General features: G+C 38.3%; 1 protein-coding gene across 4 annotated transcripts in view; it reads right to left on the bottom strand.

The window, feature by feature from the left end:
* The window catches only part of CROT (carnitine O-octanoyltransferase), a 154,289-nt gene that overhangs the window by 124,406 nt on the left and 15,474 nt on the right, over positions 1-14,409 (bottom strand). For all 4 annotated transcript variants that reach the window (XM_037836571.1, XM_037836568.1, XM_037836570.1 and 1 more), the window contains exons 6-8: positions 8,088-8,196; positions 714-807; positions 474-599 (exon numbers count right to left, since the gene is read on the bottom strand). In XM_037836571.1, coding sequence (XP_037692499.1) covers positions 474-599; positions 714-807; positions 8,088-8,196 — 329 coding nt within the window. The remainder of the gene's footprint in view (positions 1-473; positions 600-713; positions 808-8,087; positions 8,197-14,409) is intronic.

Below are 14,409 nucleotides of genomic sequence, written 5' to 3'. Positions count from 1 at the left end.
AAGTAAGGTCTTTAAACTCAAGAAAGTTGGTGTTTTCAGTAAAATCAAATGATATCATAAATAAGTATGATATAATTCTTAGGAGAGAGCTCCCTAAGTAATGTGCCAAGGCACACTGCCACAGGTTATGGGTGGGTTCGCACATCACCTTTGGCATGAGTGCATTCACACTGCTGTCCCGTGTCAATGAAAATAAGGTTGGGAAACACTGACATGATATGAAAACAACAATCATAAATAAAATAAATTAAATGAAGTGGAAAATATATCTAAGCAATACTTCAAGAATATACAAAGAATTATTAATTAGTTATGGAAAGGCTTCGATTTGGTACATATATATTTCATAGCAACAAGGACTTTTAAGAAGCTACATGTTTAAAAAAGAAAAAAATCTTTTCATGTTCAATATACACAAGAGCCCTCTAGGAAAATTTGTGAGAATAACAACATAAAACAAGTCAGTTAAGTACCTGAGAATAATCTCCTGGTGTTACATGTGGACTGCTATCCTCTATGGAATATACCAGTAAACTGCTCTGAATTTTTTCTAACATGGTCAAGTTCTCTGGATCAAGACCAATCAGATATTCTCGTGCCTAAAGAGCAAGGAGATGATGATTAAATGTTACAAATGGTATTCTACATACCAAGAAAATCTCAAAAATAATTTGTTTGGAGAAAGGCTCATTAAGAAGAGTGTAAATTATAACCTTAGCCCATTGCGTACGCTCCTCACTAGTTAATGCTGCAATCCCAGGTCCATCAGGTTCACTGTGGCACTTCTTGTGGATGTATGTCAATTGCCTTAAGGAAAATTTAAAGAAAGAGAGGACACAAAAAGAGCACAGCCATATCAGTAGCTACTTTGGCCTTTAGTAAGTCATAACATTGATCAATATTTAAATGCTTGGATATATTATCCAAAGAAGGGGATTATGACCTCGAGAACAATGGATTTGTTTCCTACAGTACAACTACTTTTTTTTTAAGTGATTATGCTTTATTAACACCAAAAGTATATTTAACAACTTAATTTAAGAAAATAAATTTGGTCTTTGGCTGATTATAATTTATACTTTCAAACTGTGCATGTACTTCCACAGTACAGGTAAATATCCCTTAGAATGGAGAACTTGAAAAACACTCTGGTAAACAATCTCACAGATACCAGATACATCTTATCTAACTAAAATCATGTGCTTATATATTTAACTGGAGAACTCACTCTATTATCAAACAATATTTGTAAGTGCTTTACTTCAGAAACAGAAGTACCACGTGGTTAGTTTTAAATATTTTCATGTGTGCCACCTTGTTACTTACAACCACTATATTTTAAAGACTATTAGCTAAAGATGAAATATTTCTCACCACTAACATTCTATAGTCTCAATCTGATAAGTTTCATGTATATATATATATGTGTATATATATATATATCTTTAAATATACAACAGGTAATGTCTATCTAAATAACAGAAGTAAATTTCCATAAAAAAAATAAATTTTCATCAATGAAAAATTCAGAGGTTTAGTTTCAGCCCTACTTCTTCAAGGCACATGGTAACACATTGCCTCAATTTAAAAGCTTCCAAGAATTCCTCAAAAGTGAGCTAATATAGCTTAAGAAATGGTCAAAAAGCACCACCAGTTGCCATCCTGTATTTGTGGCTTCATCACTCAAAAGTAGAAAAATATACCATTACTGATTTTTATAATTTTCTCTATTCTTTATTTCTGTAACACCAAGGAAGAAATAAATACCTTGCTCCAGAACTCCCCCTTCTCTGTTTGAACACTAATGGTGTCCCATGGAGCAGATAAGGATTTTTGTCACCAAACTATCTTCATCAATGGTAAAAGCAACTTGCCTTGCCCTTCTTCGTGTTTATTTGTCTTTGCTAAACTACTGATTGTGCTACAATTACAAATAAAGTTTCTACAGTTTGTAGTTACTTGGTGGGCATAGGAAATGGCAGAAATACTGAATGAAGTGATAAAATCTACTTTGCTGCCCTTACCTTAACAACTTCAAAGGCCAGTTTTGACTATGAAACTTCTTCCTGCTGCCCCTTAATAGGGCCAGTTTTATGCTCCATGGGAAATGACTACCTCTTAAAAGGTGGTCATTATCAGAAAGGAATTATCAGAGAAATGTGGTAAACCTGAACTGTTATTTTGAGTTTGACGATAAAAGGTTAGATAATAATTGCCCAAATCTTCAGCATTAAGAAGTACAGATTTGGAAACTAGAATAATCCCTCTTTTCCTTTAATTTAGCTATCTATGCACCTGTTCGTCTGCTACACATATGATTTTTGATATTTCAAAACAGAGATTTGCGTTAAAAACATCCACATTTCAGAACTATACATATTTAAAATTATTCCTTATTTGATGTCTTACTACAATCTGGTTTCTGCCCATAAACATATATAAAAACACTCAACCTACTAGTAATGAGGAATCTGCAAATTCAAAGAACAATGTAAATCATTTTTCACCTGTCAGTTCCATAGATATTTTAAAAGTAATAATATTGTGTCTGCAGGGATGTGGAGAACTGGTTATCCTCACAAAATACTGCCATAAGAGTTTGACTCAATTAAAAATTTTAAACACATATATCTTATGACTCAGAAATTTCACTTCCAATATCAACCCACAGATGTTTCCTCCCAGACCCACCAAAAAGCATGCTTGAAGACATTCAGTTTATTATCACAAAAATGGGAAACTATCAAAATGTCTGCTAATGCAGAAATGTTCTAGCTATTGTATATCCATAAAATGGAATGTTATGCGACAGTTAAAAAAAAAATAAGGTAAATGTATCTGTATCCATAAGAAAACATAACCATGTCTTATTATTGACTAAAACATGCAATTTACAGAAAAATACTTAAAATAACACTATTTTTAAAAATTTACAACTACCCCTATCTCACACCACACACAAAATTCTATTTTACAGCATGTGGAATTTAGTTAGTCCTCTAGAGCAACTAGTAAACAGCCAGAAACAACTAGTAAATAGTTTGGAACAATTGTTTAGGGGACAACCATTACTGGACACACATTTTACAACAGTCTGGAATGGGTGGGAATGGCTGAGATCTCAGCATAAGTACCGTAAGTAAAGCCCCTGCTGAGGCTGGCACCCCTCCCCCACTGGCAGGGCAGGCTGAGTTGAAACACTTCCCTGCGGGAAAAAGAAGCAATCTCTACTAGGAGCAAATAACGTTTCAGTGGCTGAGAGATTTCAAATCGAGTTCAGAGGTCATTCTAGAGCTAAGGGCTATTAAGAAGACAATGTATAAGCAAACAGAAGATTGTGAAAGTTTAAAAACAAACATAACAAATTATGGAGGTGAAGGGCACAATAATGGAGATTAAAAATACACTAGAGGCATACAACAGTAGATTTGAACAGGCAGTAGAAAGAACTAGAAGACAGAACAATCAAAATCATACAGTCAGAAGAACAGATAAAGAAAAGTACAGAAAAAATTGAGCAGTATCTCAGAGATTTGAGTGACAGCATGAAGCATACAAACATGTATCATGGGTGTCCCAGAGGAAAAGAGAAGGAAACGGTTCAGAAAGAATATTAGAGGAAATAATGGCTGAAAATTTCCCAACTTAAGCTTATGAAAGACACAATTATACATGTCCAAAATGCAACATACTCCAAACAGAATGACTCTTAATACACCAACTCTTAGACACATACTAATCAGAATGTCAAACGCCAAAAATAAAGAGAAAATTCTGAAATAAGCAAGAGAAAAGCAATTCATCACATACAAGGGATCCTCAATAAGACCATATGGTGATTTTTCATTAGGAACTATGGAGGCAAGAAGGCAGTGGCATGATATATTTAAGGTACTGAAAGAGAAAAACTGCAAACCAAAAATTCTTTATCAAGTAAACATGTACTTCCAAAATGAAGGGGAGATACATCTCAAAGTAATCTGGGGAGGAAATAAAAATGTATTTGCAGGGCCCCCCTGCAAAATGGGGGGAAATGTGGAAATATTAAACTTCCACAGCTGGGAAATTCCTGATATTTGCAAAAACATTGGGGACTACCAGTTTAGAAGGCCAAGCCCTCGATCTTGGGGCTTTTCCTTATGAAGCTTGTAACTGCAAAGGAGAGCCTAAGCCTACTTATAATTGTGCCTAAGACTCTCCCCCAGAGAATCTCTCTTTTTGCTCAGATGTGTCTTCTCTCTAAGCCCACTTGGCAGGTAAACTCACTGCCTTCCCCTCTTTGAAGGACCTGACTCCCAGGAGAATAAATCTCCCTGGAAATGCAGGACATGACTCCTGGGGACGAACCTGCACCTGGCATCATGGGATAAAGAGTCTTCTTCACAAAAGGAGGAAGCAAAATGAAAATAAAGTTTCAGTGGCTGAGAGATTTCAAATGGAGTCGAGAGGTCATTCTGGAGGGTATTCTTATGTGCTGTATAGATTTCCCTTGTAGCTTTTCGTGTACTGGAATAACTAGAAGGAAGTACCTGAAACTGTCAAACTGCAACCCAGAAGCCCTGATTTTTGAAGTCAATTGTATAACTATGCACCTTACACAGTGTGAATGTATGATTGTGAAAACCTTTTGGCTCACACTCCCTTTATCCAGTGTATGGACAGATGAGTAGAAAAACGGGGACAAAAATTAAATGAAAAATAGAGGGAAAGGGGGGGAATGGGATGTTTTAGGTGTTCTTTTTTAACTTTTATTTTTATTCTTACTTTGTTTTTGGAGTAATGAAAATGTTCAAAAATTGATTGTGATGAATGCACAATTATAAGATGGTACTGTGAACTGATTGTAGACTATGGATGACTGTATGGTATATGAAAACATCTCAATAAACTGAATCATTTTTAAAAATGAGGAAGAGTTTAAAATATTCACAGATAAACCCAAAATGAGAGAGTCAGTCAACACAAGACCTGCCCTACAAGAATTACTAAAAGCATTCTGCAAGTTGAAAGGAAAAGACAGCAGAGAGTGGACTAGATCAGTGCGAAGAAATGAAAATCTTCAGTAATAGGTAACTAAAAGGGTAAATGTATCCTCAATATACTTTAATTCCTATAAGAACACAATTGAACAAGAAAAAGGCATATTTCTGATAATGGGTAACATAGAAGGGAACGTGTATATATTGAAGCTGAGTCAGTATCTTTTCAAATTAGTAGGTTACAGATATAGATTGTGTAACATAAACCCCAAGGTAACCATAAAGAGATACAAAGAAAGTATTTTTTAAAATATACAGAAAGCAGAAATGAGAAAGGGACCAGTTAGATACATCACAAAAGATCAACTATGAAGAAAAGAAGGTTACAATAAAGGAAAAGAGAGACACGCCCCCCCCAAAAAAAGATACTACATAAAAAACCAAAGGACAAAATGGCTGAAGAACTGCCTTTACTGTAATAACATTAAATGTTAATGGATTAAACTCCCCAATCAAAAGACACAGATTGGCAGAATGAATAGAAAAGCATGCTCCAACAATATGCTGTTTACAAGAGACTCACCATAGACCCAAACACACAAATAGATTAAAAGTAAAAGTAAGAAACAGTATACTATTTGCATGGAATATTTTCTTCCATCCTTTTACTTTTAATCTATTTGTGTGTTTGGGTCTATGGTGAGTCTCTTGTAAACAGCATATTGCTGGAGCATGCTTTTCTTCATAGTTGATCTTTTGTGATGTATCTAACTGGTCCCTTTCTCATTTCTGCTTTCTGTATATTTTAAAAAACACTTTCTTTGGAGAAGGTGCCTCCAAGTGAAGAGGGAAGGGATGGCTTGTGGCAAGACTTGGAGGGCACAGGGCATGGCATGCCGAGAGACTGGCAACAAATTCAGTGGGCCTGGAGCTCTGGACACACAGCAAAGTGGTAGAAGCCTAGGCTGTGGGCCAGTCTGTGAGAGCATTATGCTCCAGACTTAGGATTAAGACTTTATCTTGGAGAAGATGGGGAGCCAGCAACCCATTCTAAGTAGGGGTGTGATGAAGTGGAGATACAAGACTGCAGATGGGGAAATAAAGAGTCTATGAAAAAGCCCAGGCATGAGAAGACATGGCCTAATCTAAGGAAGTAGAGCAGGAGCTGGGAAGGAAGGGGATGGACTTGAGAGGATTTTAAGAAGGAAAATCAACAGGACTGGATGACCCCATAGTGGAGGGCACAAAGCAGTCAAGGAAGATTTTTGGATTTTGATTTGGGAATTCTGCAAGTTTGTACTTGACGCAATGGCCATGGAACACCGAGCACAGTCCCTGGCCAGCAGAAGCCACTGAAAAAATGGTCCCTCTTAGGAGCAAAGAAAGAAGAGAGCCACGAGAGTAATATCGTGCAAGTCACAAGAGAAAGTGGGTATTAAAATTAATTACAGCCTAGAATGCACATAAGACAACCAGGGGAGCTCATTAAATGTGCCAAGACAGGATCCCCAACAGGAGCACCTTCAGCAGACAGGTGGAAGAGAGAATGCTGGGTGAGAAACATCAACCAGAGCAGAGAGTTAACCTTGGTACTGTCCCTGCCAAGGGCACCCTGACATGGAGAATGCAGAAGACATAACCAAGACATTGGTAACCTGCATAATTCCATATCCCAGCTCTGCCTCCCTCTTTCATTGCCTTTTCCCCCATCCCTCCTACTTCCATTGACAATTAACCCAAAGATGTTGACTTGAGAGGCTGCTGAACATCAACAATGCCCCTAGATATAGTCCCAGGATGGCAGCAAAACACAGATGAAATGCAATCATGTCTACTTATCGTCTTTTTAGGTAATACCACAGGAATAAAACCATTCTGCTATTTTCAGTTCTTTCTAAAAAGTCCTGATTTATATTCTGAATGCCAAAATGCCCTCAGTCCACACTATGTACTGGACATAGTATTTATGGACCCAATGTAGTGGACTGAATAGTGCTCAGCTCTCCCCCAAAATTCATATCCACCCAGAACTTCAAAATGTGACCTTGTTTGAAAAGAGGGTCTCTGCAGATGTAACTGAAGTAAGGATTGAGAGATCATCATGCTGGATTAGAATGGGCCTGATATATCCAATGAGAGTGTCCCTATAAGAGACAGAGAAGATACACAGAGAGGAAAGGAGGCCACGTGAAGATGGAGGCAGAGAGTGAAGTGATGTGCTTACAAGCTAAAGAATACCACGGACTGCCAAGAGCCATCGGAAGCTAGGAGAGAGGCAAGGAACAGATTCTCCCTCAGGCTCTCCAGAAGGGAACCAACCCTTATTGACACCTTGATTTCAAAATTTTGGCTCCTAAGAAAATTAATTCCCATTATTTCAAGAAAAAAAATAAAATCAACCACCTTCTCATTGTTATATATGTGGAACAGGAGACCCAGGGAGGATAAGTGACTCATCCAAGGTTACAGAACACTTGAGTGCTGTCAGGGCTGATTTCCACTCGGGATCTCAAGGAGGAACAAGTGTCTCTCAGTGAAAGGACAGTGGTGTGAGTTTAAGCTTTTGCTGTATTTTTTTATTACATGATCATCATGGGGAAAATTGGAAAACAAATATTTTTAATTACCTGGAATTTGACCATTTCAAGATAATCATTGTTGCTATGTTTGTTGTATAATTTTCCAGACATTTTAGTAGATCAGTATTGATAAAATGGTATATTTACTAAAATCAGACACTACTATCCCCCCAAAAACCAAATTTATATATATGTATATATATATATGAGTTATACTGCACGTAAATTCATTGAAACATATCTGAAAAGATACTGCACACCAAACTAGTAGCAGCGATTAATTCTGTGGCAGAGAATGGGTTTGGTGATATCTGTAATGTTTTCCTTTTCCCCAAATAAAATGTATTCATATAGCTCTACTAAAATTAAAAATAAATTTAAATAAAAATAGATTTTTTAATCAGCATATATAAAATCCTTATTTTTCAGCTGTTACATTACAGAAAGGCAATACTGAAAATTTATTCTTTAACTCAAGCAAGAGCCTATGACCTAAGGAGAGTCAAGTCATAAAAAATAGTTTGAAAACCTGAGAAGCTCCGGTGGGGTGATCAAACACCCTTCATGTATTACATCAAAGACAAAAACTCGGCCACGACACAGCACCACAATGTGACTTGGGCAATGCCCTTCACTCTCTGGAACAAGGAACAGAAAACACAAAACTCAATCTTCAAAAGTTAAACAAGAGTAAAGCTGAACATTTACATTCAATAGAAAATAAAAGCATTCTTCCAATATTTTATTCATCATACTAGAAATATACCACATGAACAAAAACACATTAATAAGTCAATGGAGTTTCAGTTGTTATGATATAAATGGATACTATTCAAACTTGTCCATGTGAAACATATAGAAATCCATGGAAGCTTCAAATATTTGTATACCCTAATAATTGATTTTATTATTGCTTTGGCATACATTCATTCCCAGAGAACTGTATGTTTGACTGTAAATCTTAGATATTCTGACTTAGCCCCATTTTACAGGTACACGTCCCTTTGCCTCTGTAATGCAGTGAAGGGTCTGCCTATATACCCCTTCCCTCTAAGAAACAAAAAAGGAAAAAGTAAGAAAGACAACCGAGAAGATGTAACACTGTCACTGAAAGATAAAGTTTTGGTTCATATTATGTACAAGGGATTATGTTAAGTGCTTTACATACAATATCTCATGAAATCTATACATCAACTATGAAGTAGGACCATCTCCTGATTACACTGTTGTTTTCTTCTCTTATGTTCTATTTCCTTAAGACCTAGAATGTAGGGCATGTACTCTCCTTGTCCTTTCATGGCTACTTTCAAACCACTTCTCTCTCCTTTGAAAACCTCCACACCACTACATTTTATGGCTGTTATCTACTGACTACCTCCTATTACAAATTTAGGGTTGCAATGGAAAAAAGAAAATAAGCCTGATGACAAATTATTCAATAAATGATGGGGTTGGGGGGAGTGACAGGAGGATGCCATTTCAAAATGAGCTTAATAGGTGATGTCTGAGCAGAGACCCAAATGAAGTAGAGTTCCAGGCACAGGAAATAGCAAGTGCAAATGCATTAGGACAAAAATGAGACCCTTGTATAAAGGAAAACAAGTCAGTGCAGCTGCAGCAGAGAAGTGAAGAAAAAAGGGTAGAGCAGTAGATGAGGTTGAGGCCAGATCAGATGGGTCTCAGAAAGGGCTTTCGATTTTAAGTATGTTGGCAAAAAAGCCAAGGGACGGTTGTGAGCAGGGGAGTGATAAGAATCTAATTAATGTTTAAAAAGGTCATTCCAGCTGCTATATGGAGAGCAGATTATAGAGGGCAGTGAAGGCAGAGGGGGCTACTGAAGTGGTGTAGGTGAGAGGTGATGGTAGCTTGGAATACATGTGACACTTGGAGACAAAAGGTCAATTATTTTCCTTTTAAGATGAGAGACATTACAGATAGGAATAATCTAGTAAAGAGGGAAAACTGAAAATCCCAGCAGAGAGAGAGAGGATAATGCAAAAGCAAATGACTAGACAAGAGGAAGAGGGACCCAGTGCACATACGGAAGGGTTGTCCTTTGGAGTAAGATCAGTTCATCCATTTTAAAAGGGAATGCAAAGAATATGAACATGCAATAGTGTACTCGTTTTCTATGGCTGCGGTAACAGATTACCACAAACTTCATGGCTTAAAACAATGCAAATTTATTCTCTTACAGTCCTGGAGATCAGAAGTGTGAAATGGGTCTCACTGGGCTGAGGTGTTGGCAGGGCTGTGTTCTTTCCATGTTCTAGAAGGGGAGAATCCATTCCCTTGCCTTTTCCAGCTTCTAGAGGCTGCCCGCATTCCTTAACACATGGGCCCTCCCCTCCTTATCTGAAAGCCAGCACATTTTGGAAAGCTGCACCTTTCTCATGCTGCCATCTCTCTGGTTGACTCCCTTCTGCCCCCCTTTTCCACTTACAAGGACCCTTGTGTTTATGTTGGGCCCACCTGAATAAACCAGGATAATCTCTGGATAGCAAGGCCAGCTGATTAGCAACCTTAATTCCATCTGCAATCTTAATTTCCCTTTGCCAAGTAACATACTCACAGGTTCCAAAGATTAGAACATGTTATCTTTGGAGGGGCCATTATTCTGCCTACCAAGGCAGGCTGGTAAGAATAAGGAAGGAGTTCATTAGCTGAGAATGAGGAGGCACAATACATTCTCCTCTGGGTGTAAGAAAATAAGCTGACAAAAGAATACAGCAAGGCAGTGCTGTGAGCCCACTTGAGGTCTAACTGGTATCAGTAAGTGATACCAGTTAGTATCAGAAAGTGAGGTTTTGTGTTTTCCTCTGGCCAAGTCAGTTGCTATGGTAGGCATCTCTGTTATGTAGGAGAAAAAATGAGAATGGAGTTTTAAACAGTGTTAAGGTTTTACCATATTAGTACAAGTAGGATATAGAAGGGCAGTGTGCTGGTTTGAATCTATTATGCACTTCAGAAAACACTATGTCCTTTTAATCCCATCTTGTGGGGGAGACCTACTGTGGGTGGGACCTTCTGATTAGGTTGTTTCCATAGAGATATGACCCCGCCCATTCAAGTTGAATCTTTCCCCTTGCTGTAGTCCTCTTTGAGAGGATAAAAGGCAGAGACATTTTGGAGAGAGTTTAGAGAAGCTAAGAGAGACAGAAAATGCCCTGGGAAAAATCAGCAAGGACCCACAGGAGCTAAAATAGAAGCCCAGAGACATTTAAGAGAAAGCCACTGAAACCAGAAGTTAAACCCAGAAGAGAAGGTTCAACAGACCTAGCCATGTGCCTTCCCATGCGACAGAGGAACCCTGGATGCCATCGGCCTTTCCTCAGAGAAGGTATGTACCACTTGATGCCTTAATTTGGACATTTTCATGGCCTTAGAACTGTAAATTTGCAACCTAATAAATCACCATTGAAAAAGACAATCCATTTCTCATATATTGCATTCTGGCAGCTTTAGCAAACCGAAACAGGGAGACAAAGATTTTATTGTGTTTGCAAGGGAGTGAGTACAGTGAAGAACTACAGAAGAAAGTGAAAATAGTGGTGGGCAGGGAGAAATGGTAATGTGAAGAGAGAGGGAAGGCCACTGAATTGTAGATCCTGATGGGGCTAAAGAAACAGCTGAGGTGGGATATTAAAGGAAGTGAGCTCTGACGAGAAGGTGGAGCTCAGAGTGAGATGCTTGAAATTACAGTATAAGAGGTTATGGAGTTTTTGGTAATGAGATCTAGGGCCTGATGATGGGAGTGGGTGGCTGCATGAGAAGTGGAGGTGCAGATTTCTAGAGATAGAAAGTAAAGGAAACAGGCTATGGATCACCTACAACGAAGCTGCATTATCAAGAATGTGACTAAGGTAGTAATGGAAAGAAAGAGCATGAGACTGGTGCTAAAGCACTAGAATGAGGGGAAATGATCAGAGAGAGAGTCACCGCAACAATGATGACTAGCAATGACATAACCTCTTGGCTTTTTTTCTTTTAAAAAAGAGCTTAAATTATAAGGAAAAATGGAAAATGGAAAGGGCTACAGTACATTAAGAGTATACTGAACCCGCCTACATGCCATATAATACTAAAATACAGGAGAAAGAAAAATCCCCACTTGAGATGGTTACTGAGGAAGCAGTGAGTTTAAAGAATAACCAGGTTTCAGTAACAGTACGTTTTAGAAACAAACAGTAACTTTCAGAGAAAAGGTTAAGGATACAAGGGATTTTAATGACCATGAGCTTCAGAAAGTTCAGTGGAAGCGGGTGCAGAAGAGAAGAAAGAGTCAGAGTAGTGCAGAACTTGCATCAAATTAGAATTATGTACAAATCCATGAACCGAGATGGTAAGGGATGACATGCTGGTGCTATCACAAATACCACAATAGATTGGTCTAAACAACAGAAATTTATTAGTTAATAGTTTTGAGGCAGAAGTCCAAAATCAAGATATCAGCAAGGCTTGCTTTCTCCCCAAAGATTAACGTGCTGGTGCTGGTTGCCCACAATCCTTTGGGTTACCTGGCTTGTATTTCTGTCCCCCATCTCATGGCAATGTCCTCTCCTTTCCTCTCTTCTGTGACTTTTGAGTTCTCTTCATAAAGACCCCAGTAATCTAGATTAAGACCCACTCTCATTTTGGGCCACACTTGAACTAAAAATAACATCTTCAAGAGTTACTATTTGCAATGGGTTCATACCCAGAGACATGGATTAAGATGAAGAACATATGTTTGTTTGAGTACATAATTCAACCTACCACTCATGGGAAGTCCAAACTTCTGGACAAAATGAGGTGAACAGGAGGAAAGGTATAACTGAATTAGACTTACTGGTCTCTTGGGGATAGATTTAAAAAATCAGTTCTAATTATAGTCTCCTGATTGAAATTAGCCTCTTAGCCTTAGCATCTTGCATTATGCACTCCGCCTTGGAAATATAAGTTCTTTAGTTTTCTCCTTATCTAGGATAGATTCTATGGACTAACATTATAACTTCTCCCCTGTAAAGCCACATAAATCCTTCACCCCCTCTTCCTCTGCACCTGTCCCTGAATGCTTCTGAAGAAAACAACACATCATCTAGTCTAATTTTAAATTCATGAACATATCGCAAATGGGCACTCAACACTGTCCAGGAACCCTACATTTCCACAGCTTATTTGTTTTTTCTACTTTCCCTAAAGAAAACAGAACCAATTCATCAGACTCTCCTATTCCTCCTGTCAAAAAACTGGCCAATCTGCCTGCATCTGGATGCACACTATGCCTTCCCTCTCATTTTCTGCCTTCCTTACTCCTTTCAAAGACCAACCCCTCAAACATTTCTGCTCTTGGCTCTCTCAGCTCTTGTCTTCTCAGTGACTTTGTTCCTTATCCTCTCCCTGCAATATTATTTTTCCCTCCCTCCTAATAACTCCTGGCATGTAATATCACTCATCTTTAAAAAAATTAAAAAAATTTTTTTTAATTTCTCAGTGCACATCAAAACAAACTTTTTTGGCAAACATTATTTTCAATTGTTGTCTCCACTTCATCAGATTGCTTTCAACTCTTTTAGTTGAGCTCACTTCCCCACCTCCCACTGAGAGTGCTCCTATCAAGGTCACCTTCTGTCCACATCATGTTGATAAATGCAACGGTCACTTCTTAATTTTTATATCACTTTTATATCATTTGCCCTCTCAGGAAAATTTTTTTCTTCCTACATTCCTAGGTCTCCTTTGCTGGCTTCTCCTCCTCTGACCACCAAATACTGTACTGGATGGCACTAAGGTTCAGTACTGTTTCACTGTTCATAACCACCTGTACCAGTTTGTATATGTTATATCCCCCAGAAAAAGCCATGTTCTTTGATGCAATCTTGTGGAGGCAGACATATTAGTGGGGATTAAGTTGGAACGTTTGGATTAGGTTGTTTGCATGGAAATGTGCCGCACCCAACTGTGGGTGATCTCTGATTGGAAAATTTCCATGGAGGTGTTACCCCACCCATTTAGGGTGGGTCTAAATTAAATCACTGGAGCCACATAAAAGAGCTGACAAACAGAAGGAACTCAGTGCAGCTGTGAGTGACATTTTGAAGAGCAACTGAGAGTGACATTCTGAAGAGGAGCTACAGCCAAGAGGGACACTTTGAAGAATGCATTGGAACTGAGAGAGGAGCTTCAGCTTACAGAGACATTTTGGAGGGCCTTTGAAAGCAGACTTTTGCTTCAGAGAAGCTAAGAGAGGAAAAATGCCCAAGAGCAACTAAGAGTGACATTTTTTGAGGAACTGTAGCCTAGAGAGGAATGTCCTGGGAGAAAGCCGTTTTGAAACCAAAACTTGAGAGCAGACACCAGCCACGTGCCTTCCCAGCTAACAGAGGTTTTCTGGACGCCATTGGCCATCCTCCAGTGAAGGTATCTGATTGTTGATGCATTACCTTGGACACTTTATGGCCTTAAGACTGTAACTGTGTAACCAAATAATAAACCCCCTTTCATAAAAGCTAATCCATTTCTGGTGTTTTGCATTCTGACAGCATTAGCAAACTAGAACACCACCTATATGTGTTTCAGAAATCATCTTGGCTACTCTATGGCTTGAAAAATTATTCCTATGATGATGGCTCCTAAAGCTACATCTGGAGACCTGAATTCACCACAGAACTCCAAACCTGTATCCAAATGCTTACTTACATTTCCACTTCGATGTCTAAAAGGCATCTTAAACACAACAAAGTCTAAAAGATTGCTTGATTTTTCTTCCTATGATATCTCCTCCCAATTTTTCCCAAATCAGGAAACAACAAACCAATCTACCCTGTTAGTTGCTCAAGCCAAATATCTTGAAATCATCTCTAACTGCTCTT

This window comes from Choloepus didactylus, chromosome 5 (genome assembly GCF_015220235.1).
Source record: "Choloepus didactylus isolate mChoDid1 chromosome 5, mChoDid1.pri, whole genome shotgun sequence".
NCBI classification, from domain to species: domain Eukaryota; kingdom Metazoa; phylum Chordata; class Mammalia; order Pilosa; family Megalonychidae; genus Choloepus; species Choloepus didactylus.
The sequence above is the reverse complement of the archived record's forward strand: the minus strand, read 5'-3'. Positions and strand labels throughout refer to the sequence as shown.